This window comes from Chlorocebus sabaeus, chromosome 3 (genome assembly GCF_047675955.1).
Source record: "Chlorocebus sabaeus isolate Y175 chromosome 3, mChlSab1.0.hap1, whole genome shotgun sequence".
Taxonomy (NCBI): Eukaryota; Metazoa; Chordata; class Mammalia; order Primates; family Cercopithecidae; genus Chlorocebus; species Chlorocebus sabaeus.
In genome coordinates this window covers 94,274,961-94,289,701 of record NC_132906.1, presented here as the reverse complement: position 1 = coordinate 94,289,701, position 14,741 = coordinate 94,274,961, and the positions used below count along the sequence as shown (strand labels likewise).

Below are 14,741 nucleotides of genomic sequence, written 5' to 3'. Positions count from 1 at the left end.
TCTGTAATTGGTAATTTTGCTGGTTATGATGATGATTAGTTTAATTTTCTACTTCATTATTTTAAGTTTTTTCAAATAATAACACATTGAATATGTAATGATCTAAGAAGTAATAACAGTATTTGGAAAGAACTAGCAACAAGTTTAGGAACAGAGTTGTTGATTCCATTCTAAAGACTAACTACAGCCAGTCATGACCGCTCATGCCTGCAATTCCAGCACTTTCAGAGGCTGAGGTGGGAGGACTGCTTGAGGCCAGGAGCTTGAGACTAGCCTGGGCAACACAGTGAAATCCTATCTCTACAAAAAATATGAAAAATTAGCCAGGCATGGTGGTATGTGCTTGAAGTTCTAGCTACTCAGGAGGCTGAGAAGGGAGGACAGCTTGAACCTGGGAGTTTGAGGCTGCAGTGAGCTGTGATGGTGTCACTGCACTCCAGCCTGGGCAACATGGCAAGATGCCATCCCTTAAAAAAAAAAAAAGAATTTGTAAGAGTCCTTCCTTCTGTCTTGCCTGTTCATGATATGAAAAAGCTATTTTCACTACTTCCTGGGAAAGTGTGCTTTCAGGCATCTTATTCACGGATAACAAAATATCCCACAGGCATGACCTTCCTGACATGACTCTAGCATGTAGCAAGACACCTCGCCTCTCCCTGGGCAGCAAACACGCCCCGTTGGCTGTGCGGCCGGCCTCCCTCCCTTCCACTCGCCCTCACACACCCTGGGCCGTCGGCCTGCATCCTAGTTTGTCTCTCAGGACGGGGTGCATGTGTTTACTTTACCGGTCCTCAACAGCCGTGGCACCAAGCAGAATCAGATCTTTCTCTATTTGCTCATAGGCTTCGGCTAACTTTTTCTCTCGATCTTGAAGGGCCACTTTAGCAGCCTGCAGCAGTTTACAAATGCCTTCATATTCTTCTTGGATCAGCCTCTTGTAAGCAACACACAAAGTTCGGAGCCCCTCCTGCAGAATACAACGCAGCGTTTAGCACAAATTCAAGGTGTCACTTGCTGAAATATTACGCTCCATGGCCTTCCCAGTATCCCTTCTCTCATTAGAGTAACTAACCCAGGAATTGTAACCCTTTCGAAACTTACAGTACTAAGTAAACAAAGAAAGATTATAACTCAACCAACTCTCGAAAGGAGTAAGTCATTAACAAGTGAATTATTTAAGTCCACATTAAATATAAAGAATCATTATGGATCACAGCATATGGATCACAGACTAGAAAGCCTGGAAATCAGTAACAGAAATCAGGGTCATCTACCAAAAGATAAACTTCATTCCTTTACTTTGACAAATGCAGAGGTAAATTGAACCTTTTTTTAAGGATAATCATTTGTAATTTTTTTTTTTTTTTTTTTGAGGCGGAGTTTCGCTCTGTCGCCCAGGCTGGAGTGCAGTGGCCGGATCTCAGCTCACTGCAAGCTCCACCTCCCGGGTTCACGCCATTCTCCTGCCTCAGCCTCCCGAGTAGCTGGGACTACAGGCGCCCGCCACCTCGCCCGGCTAGATTTTTGTATTTTTTAGTAGAGACGGGGTTTCACCGGGTTAGCCAGGATGGTCTTGATCTCCTGACCTCATGATCCGCCCGTCTCGGCCTCCCAAAGTGCTGGGATTACAGGCTTGAGCCACCACGCCCGGCCAATCATTTGTAATTTTACGGGTAATATCAAGTGATATTTCTAAAGTAACCATGTTTTATGCAGGAAGTTTGTAAGGTGGTTGTTCTTTCACAATGAAGGAAACCTGCCAGGTTATTTATTAAAAATCATTGGTTGCATGGGAACATAAGAAATTAAGAATCACAAATTCTTTACTGTGATCATGATTCTGGATGTCACCACACAGAGAGGATGCAGCCGCCACCAGCAAGACACAAGGAAGGGGGGGCAGAGGCTGAAGCGGCCACAAGGAGGTGGTTCACAGATGAACCTCTTCATTCCGTCAGTCAAGGCTGCTGAGGGCGACCCTCACAGAGGTTTACCGATGATCTAGGGTGTTTCCCTTCCCTTTTCCCTGCTCCTTCAGCCCCAGCCCTGATGACAGTAAAAGAACCATAATCCTCCCAAATACCCATTTTAAAATCTGGGAGAATGCTGGTTTTTAAGAGTTTAATCAATGTTTTCCATTAGATGAAGCGTCCCCTAACTCTCAGGGAAGGCTCGTATTTATCACCAGTTTCAGACCTCTTAATTCATGTGAAGGACAGAATTGCCACTGGGTCAATGGCTCTCATGGCCCTTGAGCTCTCAAAAGCCAGAAGGGGAAAGGGGGAGTTGAAGAAGTGAGAACACAAGACAGGGTCTATGTGTGCCTGAGTCCTGTTCACTAGGAACACTCTTGAACTACTTCCTTCCCATCCTCCAGATATTGTCTCCTGGTCAAGAATAAGTGAGAAGCCAGTGGACCTGTCTCAGAGGAAAGCAGCACTGAATAAACACTGCTCAGCCACCCCAGCCTCACCTTCTGCTGAGCACACGACCTTGCAGCTTTCTGCTCATGGGTTTGCCTCTATTGTTAGGCACTGGGTTCTCTGGCTGTGGGCGCTGTGTCTGACTTCATCACTGAATCCCTAGCACACAGCCCAAACCCAACAACTTTTGCTGAATAAGTAAGTGGTTGACATTAGACCTTTTGTGCACCTGGTCACCAAGTTACAGATTGGAGTCATAAATGCGAATTGCAGAACGAATTCTCTGACTTTTCCTAAGGGGCAATAAAACATACAAGATATACAGCTTCAGTCTGAAACCGGAAAAACTGCATAACAAGAAAATGGTTTTATAGGATAATAACCCAGAGTGGCCCCAGAACTTAGGATGCTGTGAGTGGTAAGCAGAAGCTTTTGGAAATAAATGTTTCTGCTTTTAAAAGTCAATCAAGGACTTTCTCTTGTGGTAACACAGAACAGAAATACTTTTCTCTATTCCTCCTGCTAAGTGCTACAAAAACCCTGGACACAGCACATAAAACAAAGCCAGATAAATACACTACAAGAAAACTGCAGAACAATATCCCTTAGAAATATAGATGCAAATATCCTCAACAAAATATTAGCAAACTGAATCCAATGGCACATTGAAAGGATCCTACACCACAACCAAGTGGGGTTTATTCCAGGAATGCAAAAGTGAGTCAGCATATGAAAGTCAACGCAATATATGACATTAATAGAATGAAAGGGAAAATCCCATATGATCATCTCAACTGATGCAGAAAAGGCATCTGAAAAAAATCCAGCCCCTTTTGGTGATAAAATCACTTAATAAACTGGGTAGAGAAGAAACCTCCTCATTGTGGTAAAAACCACTTAAGTGAAAAACCCAGCAGAGTGCAGTGGTTCACGCCTGTAATCCCAGCACTTTGGGAGGCCGAGGTGGGCGGATCACCTGAGGTCAGGAATTCAAGACCAGCTCGGCCAGTGTGGTGAAACCCCGTGTCTATTAAAAATACAAAAATTAGCCAGGTGTGGTGGTGCATGCCTGTAATCCCAGCTACTCAGGAGGCTGAGGCAAAAGAATTGCTTAAACCCAGGAGACAGAGGTTGCAGTGAGCCGAGATTGGGCCATTGCACTCCAGCCTGGGCAACAAGAGCAAAACTCTGTCTCAAAAAAAAAAAAAAAAAAAAAAAAAAAGAAGAAAGAAAAACCTAAGCTCACATCACCCTCCATGGTGAAGGACTGAAAGCTTTTCCAGGATCAGGAACAAGACAGGGATGCCCGCTTTTGCCACTTCTATTCAACAGAGTATTAGACGCTCTAGTGAGAGGATCAGGCTATGAAGAGAAAAAGAAAGTTTCCACATTAGAAAGAATGTCTTTCTAAGGCCCATTTGCAGACGACACGATCCCATATCTAGAAGACCATGAAGAATGTGCCCCCCCTACTAACTGAATTCAGCAAAGACACATGGTACAAAGTCAACACATGAAAACTAGTGGCATTTCTATACACTACCAATGAAAAATCTGAAAAGGAAATTAAAAAAAAATTCACTTATAATCACATCAACAAGAGTAAAATACTTAGGAATAAATTTAACCAAAGAGGTGAAAGACTCGAGACTGAAAAATACCAAAGTTTGCTGAAATAAATTATAAAATACCTAAATAAATGGAAAGATATCCCATGTTCATGGATTGGAAGACTTAATATTGTTAAGATGACAATGCTACCCAAAGTGATCTACTGATAAACGAAATCCCTATCAACATCCCAATGGCTCCTCCCTCCCACCCTCCCTCCGTTTCTTTTTTTTTGAGACAGGGTCTTACTCAGTTACCCACCGTAACATGCAGTGGTGCCATCATGGCTCACTGCTGCTTTAAACTTCTGTGCTCAAGCAATCCTTCTACCTCATCCTGCCTGGTGGCTAGGACCACAGATGTGTGCCACCACCCCTGGCTGATTTTCCTTGTGTATGTTTTGTAGAGACAGGGTTTTGCTATGTTTCCCGGGCTGGTCTCAAACTTCTGGCCTCAAGTGATCCCTCTGCCTCAGCCTCCCAAAGTGCTGGAATTACAAGTATGAGCCACCGTACCTGGCCCCCAGTGGCATTTTCTGCACAAATGAAAAAGCCCATCCTAAAATTCCTATTAAATCTCAGAATAGCCAAACCATTTTATAAAAGAAGAACAAATTTGAAAGACTCACATATCCTGGTTTCAAAGCCTGCTAGAAACTGACAGTAATCAAAACAGCGGGAACTGGGATAAAGACAGATGTAGAGAGAATGAGATGGAACAGACAGCCCAGAAATAAACCTCCAGGTAAGTGGTCAAATGCTTTTCAGCAAGGGTGTCAGGATCACTCAGTGGGAGAGGAAAGTCTTCACCAAACGGTGACAGGAAAACTGGATAACCATACACAGGGGCATCAAGTAGGACCCTCCCTTTATGAAAGATGCAAAAATTAGCCAAACAAGGACTACACTCCTAAATTTAAGAGCTAAAACTAGAAAACCTATAGAAAAACACACAGCAGCGGCCAATCTTCATCATCTTGGATTTCACAGCGTTTTCCTCGACGTGCGCTGACAGCAAGCACAACCACTGAAAGGAGAAATCAACTGGACTCGAAGGACACACAGGCCCCTCTGGACTGTCTCTTTATTTATTGTCACTTCTCCTAAATCTGTAATTATTTCAAAATAAAATGCTGCCAACCGAGGGGGCCCTGCAAGTGCCCAGCTCACTACCCAGACCCAGCTCACTACCTAGAGAGCTTCCAAGCCGAGGCTCGGGCAGGGGAACGAAGCCGGAGCCGGTCAATTCCCTGAGTTACAGGGCAGACCTTGGCGTCAAGGAAACAAGCATCAGAATTCCCAGGATGAGTGGATGCCAGAGGCTGTGGATGGCCCCTCTGGCACCTGCAGTTGTGAGGAAGCTCCTGGAAGCCAGGAACAAGCCATTAGGAGGAGGGTGGGACAGCCTGCTGCCAGGAGGCACGGCCACTCGCCAGGCACAGCGCTCGGGGCCTGGCAGGTTGGGGAGCACCACCCGGGGCAGGCACTGCTGTGGGTCTACTGAACATCATGAAGGCGTGGCCTGAAAGGAACAGAAAGGAGTTCCCAGGAACTCAGCTGCACCCCAGAACAAGATTCAAGATCTCCAGGAGGACCACGATACCCAGAATCCAACAAAGCTCACAGGCCACCAGCATGCAGGGGCACCGTTCCTGCCCCAAACAAGGGGACTGTGCAACCGCTGTGGCTGGCCCAGAGCTGGCAGCAGGAGTGCCGTTAGCAAGGAGGATTTAAACAGTCACCGCCACTGGATCACACACGCCCCATGTTAAGCAGGGGAATGAGGATACAAAACACGCTGGCGGGATTTCTAGACATGAAAACTCCGACATCTGAGGGGAGGGGTGTCCTGCATGGGGCGCTGACAGGTTAGACGCTGCATGGAAAAGACTCGTGACGTGGCAACAGAAACTGTCTCTAACAACATGTGGAAAAACTTCAAGGGAAAAGCCTTCGTAAGCAATGAGAACGTTCGGGAGTCGAGTATATGGGTCACTGGAACTGTTGAAATGGAGCGGGGAAGAAAAATATCTGTAGAATAATTGCTGAAAATTTTTAACTTGATGAAACTCCACAGATCCAAGATGCTCAAGACTGCTGAGCAAAGAAACACAACATCACTCCACAAAGGCATCCCATCACGAAACACCTCAAAAGCAGCCAGAAAAGGGAAGCTGTGGACAGAGAAATGCAGACGCTGTGACAGCAGGGTCCCCAGGAGAAAAGGTCATATCGGCCCAGCCCCAGACACGCAGAGCAGGCGACCTCCAGCAGCTGCTTCTGCAACAGTCCCAACTGGAAACAATCCATGTCCGCCAACAGGCGGGAGAATCAAGAAACTGGCCCATCTGTAGAAAAAACCAGTACTGCAAGTGCTCGGCAAATGAACTAGTACTGCTAGTGCCGGCAACTGGACTGGTTAGTACCGCTAGTGCCGGCAACTGGACTGGTTAGTACTGCTAGTGCCTGGCAACTGGACTGATTAGTTATCACTAGCACCTGACAACTGGACTGGTTAGTACCGCTAGTGCCCAGCACTTGGACTAGTACCGCTAGCACTTGGCAACCGAATGAGTGCTGCTGTTCATCACAACAGAAATGAACAGGCCCACATGGCCGAGTCTCAGCAGTTACGGGAGTGAAAGACGCTGGATGAAACAGCCACCTTTTGTGATTCTGCTGATAGGAAGCTCCAGAAGGTGGGCACGAGTCTGTAGTGATGGCGAGTGGAGCGGTGGTCTGCAGTGAGTGGGAGTTGGCAGGGAAGAGAATATGAGGGCGCGAGACAGTCTCTGGGGTGAGGGAAGCGTCCCCGTCCCAACAGGCAACGCTTCCGTGTGCATTCGTGTGTCAACGCCCTTGCTGCTGTCGCGTTTTAAATGTGTATAGATGAATGTATGGCAATTACATCTCAAGAAGGCTTTTTGAAACAAGCAGCAAATGGACTTTAAAATCATCACAATTCACATAATCCATGTGAAGGATGCTTGTGCTACTCAGAGGAACCTGCTCGGCTTTCATGCCGCAACTCTGTGGCTGGAGGAAGTCAGTGCTATTGCAGATCCCGCTCGGAGAAGTTCAACAATCCTAAACCTGCTGCTGATTTATGGATTCCTGTTGGTTCCAAGGCAGCTACTTTGTAATGCTAGTTGTTGTTTTAACAGCAACTTAAAGGTGAATGATCTGCACATTGACAGCATTCCACGAAGTTCAGAGCCGCTCTGGCTGCTGCAAGCACAGGCTCACACGTGAAAGGGCTCCTGTCCATCAGCAGGAATTCTTAACGCTCTGACATCTGCAGTAATCAAGCGTTGAGACTGACAGTGAGGACAAAGGCTGCTTTATTCATAAATGGTAAGTGAAGGCAGCGCTGAGCACTATGGCCTCTAGTACGAGGTTCCCTTGGTCAGCCTTCCTTGGTGCTGAGCCAGCCTTGGAAGTCTTGTTCCCAGTGCATAGCCATTCCGGCCAGCGTCATTTTGGACCTCTGGGAGGAGAGCCTGTCAGTCACTGTTTCCTTCTCATGAAAAGATGAAGACGGTGTGAGACAAGGGGCTGCCCTGGGCTGGAGTGAGGGAGAAGACCCCAGGGTGGCATCGGGAGAAGGGTGCAGACGCCGTGGGACAAAGCAGCCATGTGGAGAGCAGAGGGAGCGCATCTACCCAGCCAAGCGTCACCTAGCCATGCGTCGCCCAATGTTAGGGCGTCTGACGGGAGGGAGCGCGTCCACCCAGGCACGCGTCACCCAGGCACGCATCACCCAGCCACGCGTCACCCAGTGTTAGGGCGTCTGACGGGAGGGAGCGCGTCCACCCAGCCACATGTCGCCCCACCACGCGTCACCCAGCCACGTGTCGCCCTGTGTTAGGGCGTCTGATGGGAGAGAGTGTGTCCACCCCCATCCACATGTCTGACAGGGAGGGGAGGCCCTGCTGTGAGAGACACTCAGGCCATCCCCCTACTGCAGCAGCCCCAAAGAGAGAAAGCCAGACCCGCAGAGTGGCAAGCTCAGGTGTGCAGGCCGCTGGGCAATGCTACACAAGAAGTGGTGGAAAGAAACCTTATCGTACAGGCTTAAGACCCAGATGGGGAAAGAAACCCGAACAGGTGATGTCACAACAGAAAACGAAAGCACTGACTTGTTTTGAAGCAAATCACTAGAAACGTCAAGACAAAGACCTTTTTGCTCCAACACAAGGACCACAAACGTGCTAACATCAATCAACCAACCTCGCACCCACCCCGAAATAAAACCCTGCGCAAGGCTGGGGCCTGGCTGGGCATTGGAGGCCCCTCGGGGTAGATGTCAGCCGAAGTTGCCCGTCTGTCTGCATCTGGCCCAGCTGATTTCTGAACATTCCCAGGGGATACAATGCGCCATTCCCAGCCAGGAACTTGTGGCAAATGGAATTCCTTCCTGACAACAGGGGCGCTGACCGCCACGAGGCCCTCCCCAGCCCGGCTCTCACCACTGCGTTCCGCTCCACTCTGGCTCGGATCTGGTCAACTTTGCCTTCTATCACTCGGGGGAATATTGAAGAATCTGCTCCTTTGCAAAACAGATAAATTTCTCCTACAAAATGAGAAAAACGAGGAGTTTAATCACAATATGGGGAAGACTAGATTATTTTTAAAATTATGCCATTATTAAAAAACCAACAACCGGGATAGCGGTGTGGAAACCTTTTTAAAGAAGATTTTAATGGACCAGTTAACATGTTACAGTCAGGAAAAAATAAAACCTACAGATTACCTCCAAAGCCTCGTTTTATTCCTACAACCCTAGACATCTCACAGGAAAGGCGGGGAACCAGGAAAAGAACTTGGCTCCAGGCCTCTGTTTTCTCTAGGAAAGACACGAAAGGGGATAAAACGCCCTCGGGACGGGGGCTGGGGTGACCGAAAGGGGGTCATGGTTTCTGAAATGCTGGAAGGTGAACACAAATCCCCTTCGGAGAGCCATGTGTCCTCACGCAGAGCGAGGCCGCCGGGACACCCCCGAACTTGGAAGAGTCACAGGAAATGTTGCATCATTTTTTCCCACGCCTCTCGTAACATTGCGACTGCTGTGGACATACTTGTGCCGTGAACGCGGGCTTCTCAGGCCTCGGATAAAGCGAGTTTCTCTTTCAGGCACTGCAGCACGCAGCAAAGGCCATGACAGCTCTGCCGTGATGTGACCTGCTCCCGACACACAGAGCCCCCTTTGCCCCTGAAGCATCCCCTGGTCTGTGAAGCCACGTGGCACTCTGCCAGGCGGCTGGTTTGTGCCTGGGTGCAGGGAAACGCCACGGTACTCCATCTTGGCGACAGCAGGGTGGGAGAAGCACCACAGCAGCCTGAGCAGCACGCTTAGGAAGCTCCATGCCCAGCTCCTGGTGGCGCAGAGAGCGCTCTGCGACCCCTAGACACTGAGGTCCCTCGGGAAGTCTATCAGGGACCAAATCCAGAGGGCCCCAGGGTGGGCAGGCAGTGGTCCCCACGGGGGTGGTGGGAGGGACGTGGGGAGGGGACGCTCCTGGGCTGACGACCTGGATCCAAGGCCTGGAGTTTGGACGAGGACTCAGGAGTAGGAACGGGTCCACGTTGCCTTCCTTCCCGGATCCCAGGAGGCGCTAACTCCTGAGACACCGACAGGGAAGCCGTGGGAACACGGCTACACCTGACGCTCATGTGGCTGAGGTGACTGCCAACCTGCAGCCAGAGAGGATGGCACCTGGTGATGCGGGTGTTGCCAATACATGGAGCAAACCAGTGCTGAGCAAAGGCTGGAGGGCATGGGAGAGGACAGAGGCTGAGGCTGGAGGAGGCTGAGGCTGGAGGAGGCTGAGGCTGGAGGGCACGGGACAGTGAGCAGGTGGGGGACAGAGGGCACAAGAGAGTGGGGAGGCTGAGGCTGGAGGGGACGGGAGAGGACGGAGGCTGAGACTGGAGGGCATGGGAGAGTGAGCAGGTGGGGGATGGAGGGGACGGGAGAGTGGGGAGGCTGAGGCTGGAGGGGATGGGAGAGTGAGCAGGTGGGGGACAGAGGGCACAAGAGAGTGGGGAGGCTGAGGCTGGAGGGGACAGGAGAGGACGGAGGCTGAGACTGGAGGGCATGGGAGAGTGAGCAGGTGGGGGATGGAGGGGACGGGAGAGTGGGGAGGCTGAGGCTGGAGGGGATGGGAGAGTGAGCAGGTGGGGGATGGAGGGGATGGAAGAGTGAGCAGGTGGGGGATGGAGGGGACGGGAGGGTGGGGAGGCTGAGGCTGGAGGGGATGGGAGAGTGAGCAGGTGGGGGATGGTGGGGACAGGGGAGTGAGCACGCTGAGGCTGAGAGCTGGAACCCAGAGGGCCCCTGCAGAACTGCACAGGTGTGACCACGGAGTCTCAGTTGCTTAGCACAGAAAAGCAGGGCCCAGGGGTTAAACCACCCAGCTGATGTCGGAGCCGTTTCCCGACTCCCACGGTTTCCAGCCAATGCTGTGGTGTCATCAGATGCAGTTTAGAATAACTATGGTCCAGATGACATAATGATGCATTCTTGAACAGCAGCACATTTTTTACTAGAAAATTCATGTTTCATGGCTCACAACTCATGCCAAGAGCATGTGAATGGCTTAACTTTCCCACTGTCTCAGCTTGTGAATTCTGCTGTGAGACACAGGACACCTTCAGCCTGAAGAGTTGGTCAGGAACAGCCTTGGAACAAAAAAACCCAGAGGACAGAGCAAAAGTTAATCTACAACGAGCAACAGAAGACCGTGTTTTGCAGCTGCTTTGCAGAGCCGTGCACACGCAGGTGCCGCGACCGAACACACAGGATCCTGTCCCCAAGACAGCTGGGCTGTGTCGCAGGTGCAGCCGTGGTTGGTGGCTGTCCCCTCCAGGACCAAGAAGGGCTTAGTGCCATTTGGAGAAGAGAAAGGGCTACAGAACCTCAGTTTGAGCCCATGGTGGGGGGGTCTCTCACTGTGTCTCACAGACGAGCTCAAGGACATGGAAAGCCAGGCATGACAGCCAATGTCCCCGAAATGGCTGGAAAACAGCACCAAGGAAGCTGCTCCCAGAGGAGCTCTAGGAGGGTGCACGGTTAGGACTTTCCTTCTTCTCTTTCGTCTTTTCTGCTTTTCTTTTTCATAGATGAATATGCTTACGTCCTCTCCCTTTCTTCTTTCAAGTTGGTGTTCCATGGACTGCGTGCATCTCACCTGGGGTGCAGTGAGCGTCCGCAGGATCCCCCCAAAGAGAAAGACTTCACATCTCCCTTTGAAAGGGAATGCCTGATGCAGCCGAGTAGCCTGTGACTTCCAAGTCCTCCCTCAAAATTCCACTGCGGAGAATCCCAGGAAAGCACATGACTGAGGTACAGACATCCGAAAATGGGAGGCCCCTGTTGGGGCTGCCCGGCCCCCCAGCACTGAGATCCGGCTCCGACAGCCGCACCCCCACGCAGGGCTGAGCCCAGGGGGAAACACGGGCTGTGAGCTGGCTGCCGGGTCGCCCCGCCCAGCAGGCAGAACTCCAGTGCAATTAGTGTGCCTCTCCAGGGAGGATCACCACTTACAGAACACCTTGCTTAATTACATATTCAAGCTTCTCTTCAAAGTAACTGCCGAGTGGCTGGCTTCAGACAGCAGGGCAGTCTCTCCTGCAAGCTCTCAGTTCCTCGGAGAGGCCCTAGGAGGCCCACAAGCGTCCCTATGCGGATGGGGATATTCTCATGGCACAAATGCCTCCAACCTGGATTCTTCAAGTGATCCAGTAGCTCTTCAGCCTTTTGATGGTAACAGAAGTTATTTACAAAGATTCTGCGGCGTAGCCCACAACATTGAGCCCCGAGGTCTCAGGCATTCAGGATGCAGCAAAGACCCTTTGAGTGTGAGGCAGGGGCGGCCGAGCGCGTGGCAGGGGCGGCCGAGCACGTGGCAGGGGCAGCTCCAGGGTGGCTGATGCTTGCCTTCTTGGGCACTGTGGTCAGCCCCGCAAGTCACGGGCAGCATGTTCCAGCCACGGCTCAACAGCTAGATTCGACTTCTACAGGGAAAACCGTGTGATGGGTTGGACCAGGAACTTCCTACCCAGGATGTGTTTATCCCAGATAACTCCAAGTGGCTGAGATTCTCAGGACCGCGCCTCATCTGAGCCAGGGGGAAGGGCTCCGACACACACAGGTCTCACGCATCCGAACCTGTTCTCAGACCCCGTCCTGCTGATCCCACGGTCCAGCTGGCAGAAGGTCTTCACGGGAGTCCTGGCAACATTCACACACAGACGGTTCCTCATCCTGTGACCATCAGTGGACGTCTCACTGTGGAGCCCGGATTCATCCCACATTCGACGGCGTGTCTCAGAGGTGATGCAGCAGGACTGTGTCTAAGGAACCGGCGGAGGCAGGTGGCAGCCCCCAGAGCAGCAACGGCACCCTCCTGAGGCTACTGCCCACCCCAGAGCTGCTATGACTCACAGGGCGTCACTGAGAGCCACACCGCCCCCCACAGCTCCTTCCGGGGCTTAGAAAGTGAGGCACCAGGGTCCTGATCAGAAGCGAGCCTGACGGCACTGATGAAGGCCCTCCTCCATCTACTCTGTGCTAAAATGAAACTCGGCACGTCTTAGGAAAACGCGGCACGAAGCTCTCCAGCCTGGAGTCTGTCTGGTTCCAGGGAGCGGCTGTTTGGTTGTCTGCCAGGCATCTTTCCAAAGAGCTAAATGCAGCCTGGGATTGTCTGGTTTTAGGAAACAATGAAGAGTGAGATCCCACAGCTCTCGACAAAGCCCCGCTCCGACGCTGGGCTCTCAAGGGCACAGGATTTGGGAGCACTCGGTGGAGGGCGGCATGACGTGAGCGTGTTGCTGAGAAGAGCATCGGTTCTGCGTTCGGGATGCGTGTGGGCTGCCAGTGGCCGCAGACGGACGGACGGACGGCCCCACCACAGGGCAACGTCCCGCATGCGGCTGTGGGGCTGAGGGCCGGGAGAGGCTTCCTGAGCCGTCCGTGGAAAGGACAGATGGGTGAAAGGCCCTTCCTATGGGAAAGCACCGCAGGCAGCAGGGAATGAGGCCACTGTGGGGGGTGCGGGCAGTGCCCTCTGGGGACACTTAGGGACAGTCTGGCGATGAAGGTGGGTGAGAGCCTCAGAGGGGACGCTGGGAGAAGCTCAGCACCGGCGGGTGGGAGCTCTTAGGAAGCAATGGCCACGCAAAGGGGTGGCCCCTGCAGATGGAGCCCATGGGCCCTGCCTGTCCAGGGCAAAGAGCCAGGGGCGCCCGCCCCTTCGAGCCTCAGCACTGTGGGTGGGAGCCTGAGGGGCTGCGATGTTGAGTGGCCTGTGGCACATGTCATGTCCCACGTGACCTGGTGAGAGTGGGGGGAGACGAGGTTGTCCGCCTGTGCATGGGGGATGCAAAGTGCCTGGGAGGGTCCCTCACAGGGAGGTCAGGGGACCACAGACGTGTCCACCTGGACTGGAGAGGGAATTGTCCGGGACAGGGGCAGCCACAGGTCAGAGTGGGGGGACCAGGAGAGTGCCCACCCGTGCGGGTCACCAAAACATCACGGCAGCCACAGGGCCCTGACTGCGCCCCGCCACTGCTCACCCCAGCTTTCCGGAGCACAAACCGAGTGTGCTGTTCTCACAGACACACTGTTACGGCAACCGCCAATCAACAAAGCTCACTTTGCAATTTTGAACATTATTACAGATACGTTTGCAAACCCACACTACCTTTTCCTTGAAAGTGGTTATTTAAAAACATTTTATGTCATTTACTTCTGCATGGAAAAAAGCGGGTGGGGGAAGGGATGGGCAGGGAAACACTCACAAATGCAGTTAAGCAATTTTCAACAGTAAAGTGGCCCCAGCTCGACACTAAAAGATGGACAGAGCAAGGGTGCCGGGTGTTTAGCCCAGGACTCCCTCCTCAGCATTTCAGAAATGTTTCACTTTTTAAAAATAAAAATATAGCATTTTGAGAGGATCTGTCTATACTCTTTTAAAAAAGAACAAATCATTCTTAAACGCTAAATCCTTAAAGGTCCTGTAGAATTTAGTCATCAGAATAAAACACCACCACCATGTATAACTTAATAAAAGAAAAAGAAATTTTACCTGTAGCGGATTTTACAATTACACTCATTCTCCTTCTAACTGAGTCAAAACTTAAAATTTCCAGCAATTCAAACCTGAAAGAGAAACGCAGAGGGTCACACCGTCCACGTGGGTCCTCACGCGATTCCATCTGGTAGCTACGAAGCTCTCCGCAGCAGAATGGCTGGGGCAACCCTGGCCCCTCCTCAGGGGACACACGAGGGCTGCTGGGTGAGAGCTGTCCTCACACAGACGCCCTGAGAGGCCTGGATTTGAAGGACACGGTGGGTGTACCAGTGAGGCAGAGTCTGGGCCCCGTGGCACCTGTGGCACCAGCTCCTCAACACATCCCCACCCGACCCAGGGCATGGGCTCACATTCTGTCAAGCAGGCTACGCTCCCTATGCACCGACTCCCTCCCTAAACATTGCTGAACAGACTCAAAGTTGTGTCAGAGCTCGGATCCTTGCCAATGAACCGGTGTTACCCTAAGAGATCAGAACCATAGAAAAAGCAAAGGACACTGGCGTTTTGCCTGGTGCCATCCTGTTACCGGAAGACTCAGAAAACCTGTGTGGCGTCTGGAGCGTCGGAAGTGTTTGGGAGCCCCTGCTGCCGCCCCTCAGTCTCCTCAGGGC

At 51.5% G+C, this 14,741-nt stretch overlaps 1 protein-coding gene across 9 annotated transcripts in view; it reads right to left on the bottom strand.

Moving 5' to 3' along the window:
• ATP11A (ATPase phospholipid transporting 11A) overlaps nucleotides 1-14,741 on the bottom strand; it is a 186,866-nt gene that overhangs the window by 28,925 nt on the left and 143,200 nt on the right. For all 9 annotated transcript variants that reach the window (XM_007960940.3, XM_007960941.3, XM_038007904.2 and 6 more), the window contains exons 16-18: nucleotides 14,125-14,198; nucleotides 8,503-8,606; nucleotides 786-967 (exon numbers count right to left, since the gene is read on the bottom strand). In XM_007960940.3, the coding sequence (XP_007959131.3) occupies nucleotides 786-967; nucleotides 8,503-8,606; nucleotides 14,125-14,198 (360 nt within the window). The remainder of the gene's footprint in view (nucleotides 1-785; nucleotides 968-8,502; nucleotides 8,607-14,124; nucleotides 14,199-14,741) is intronic.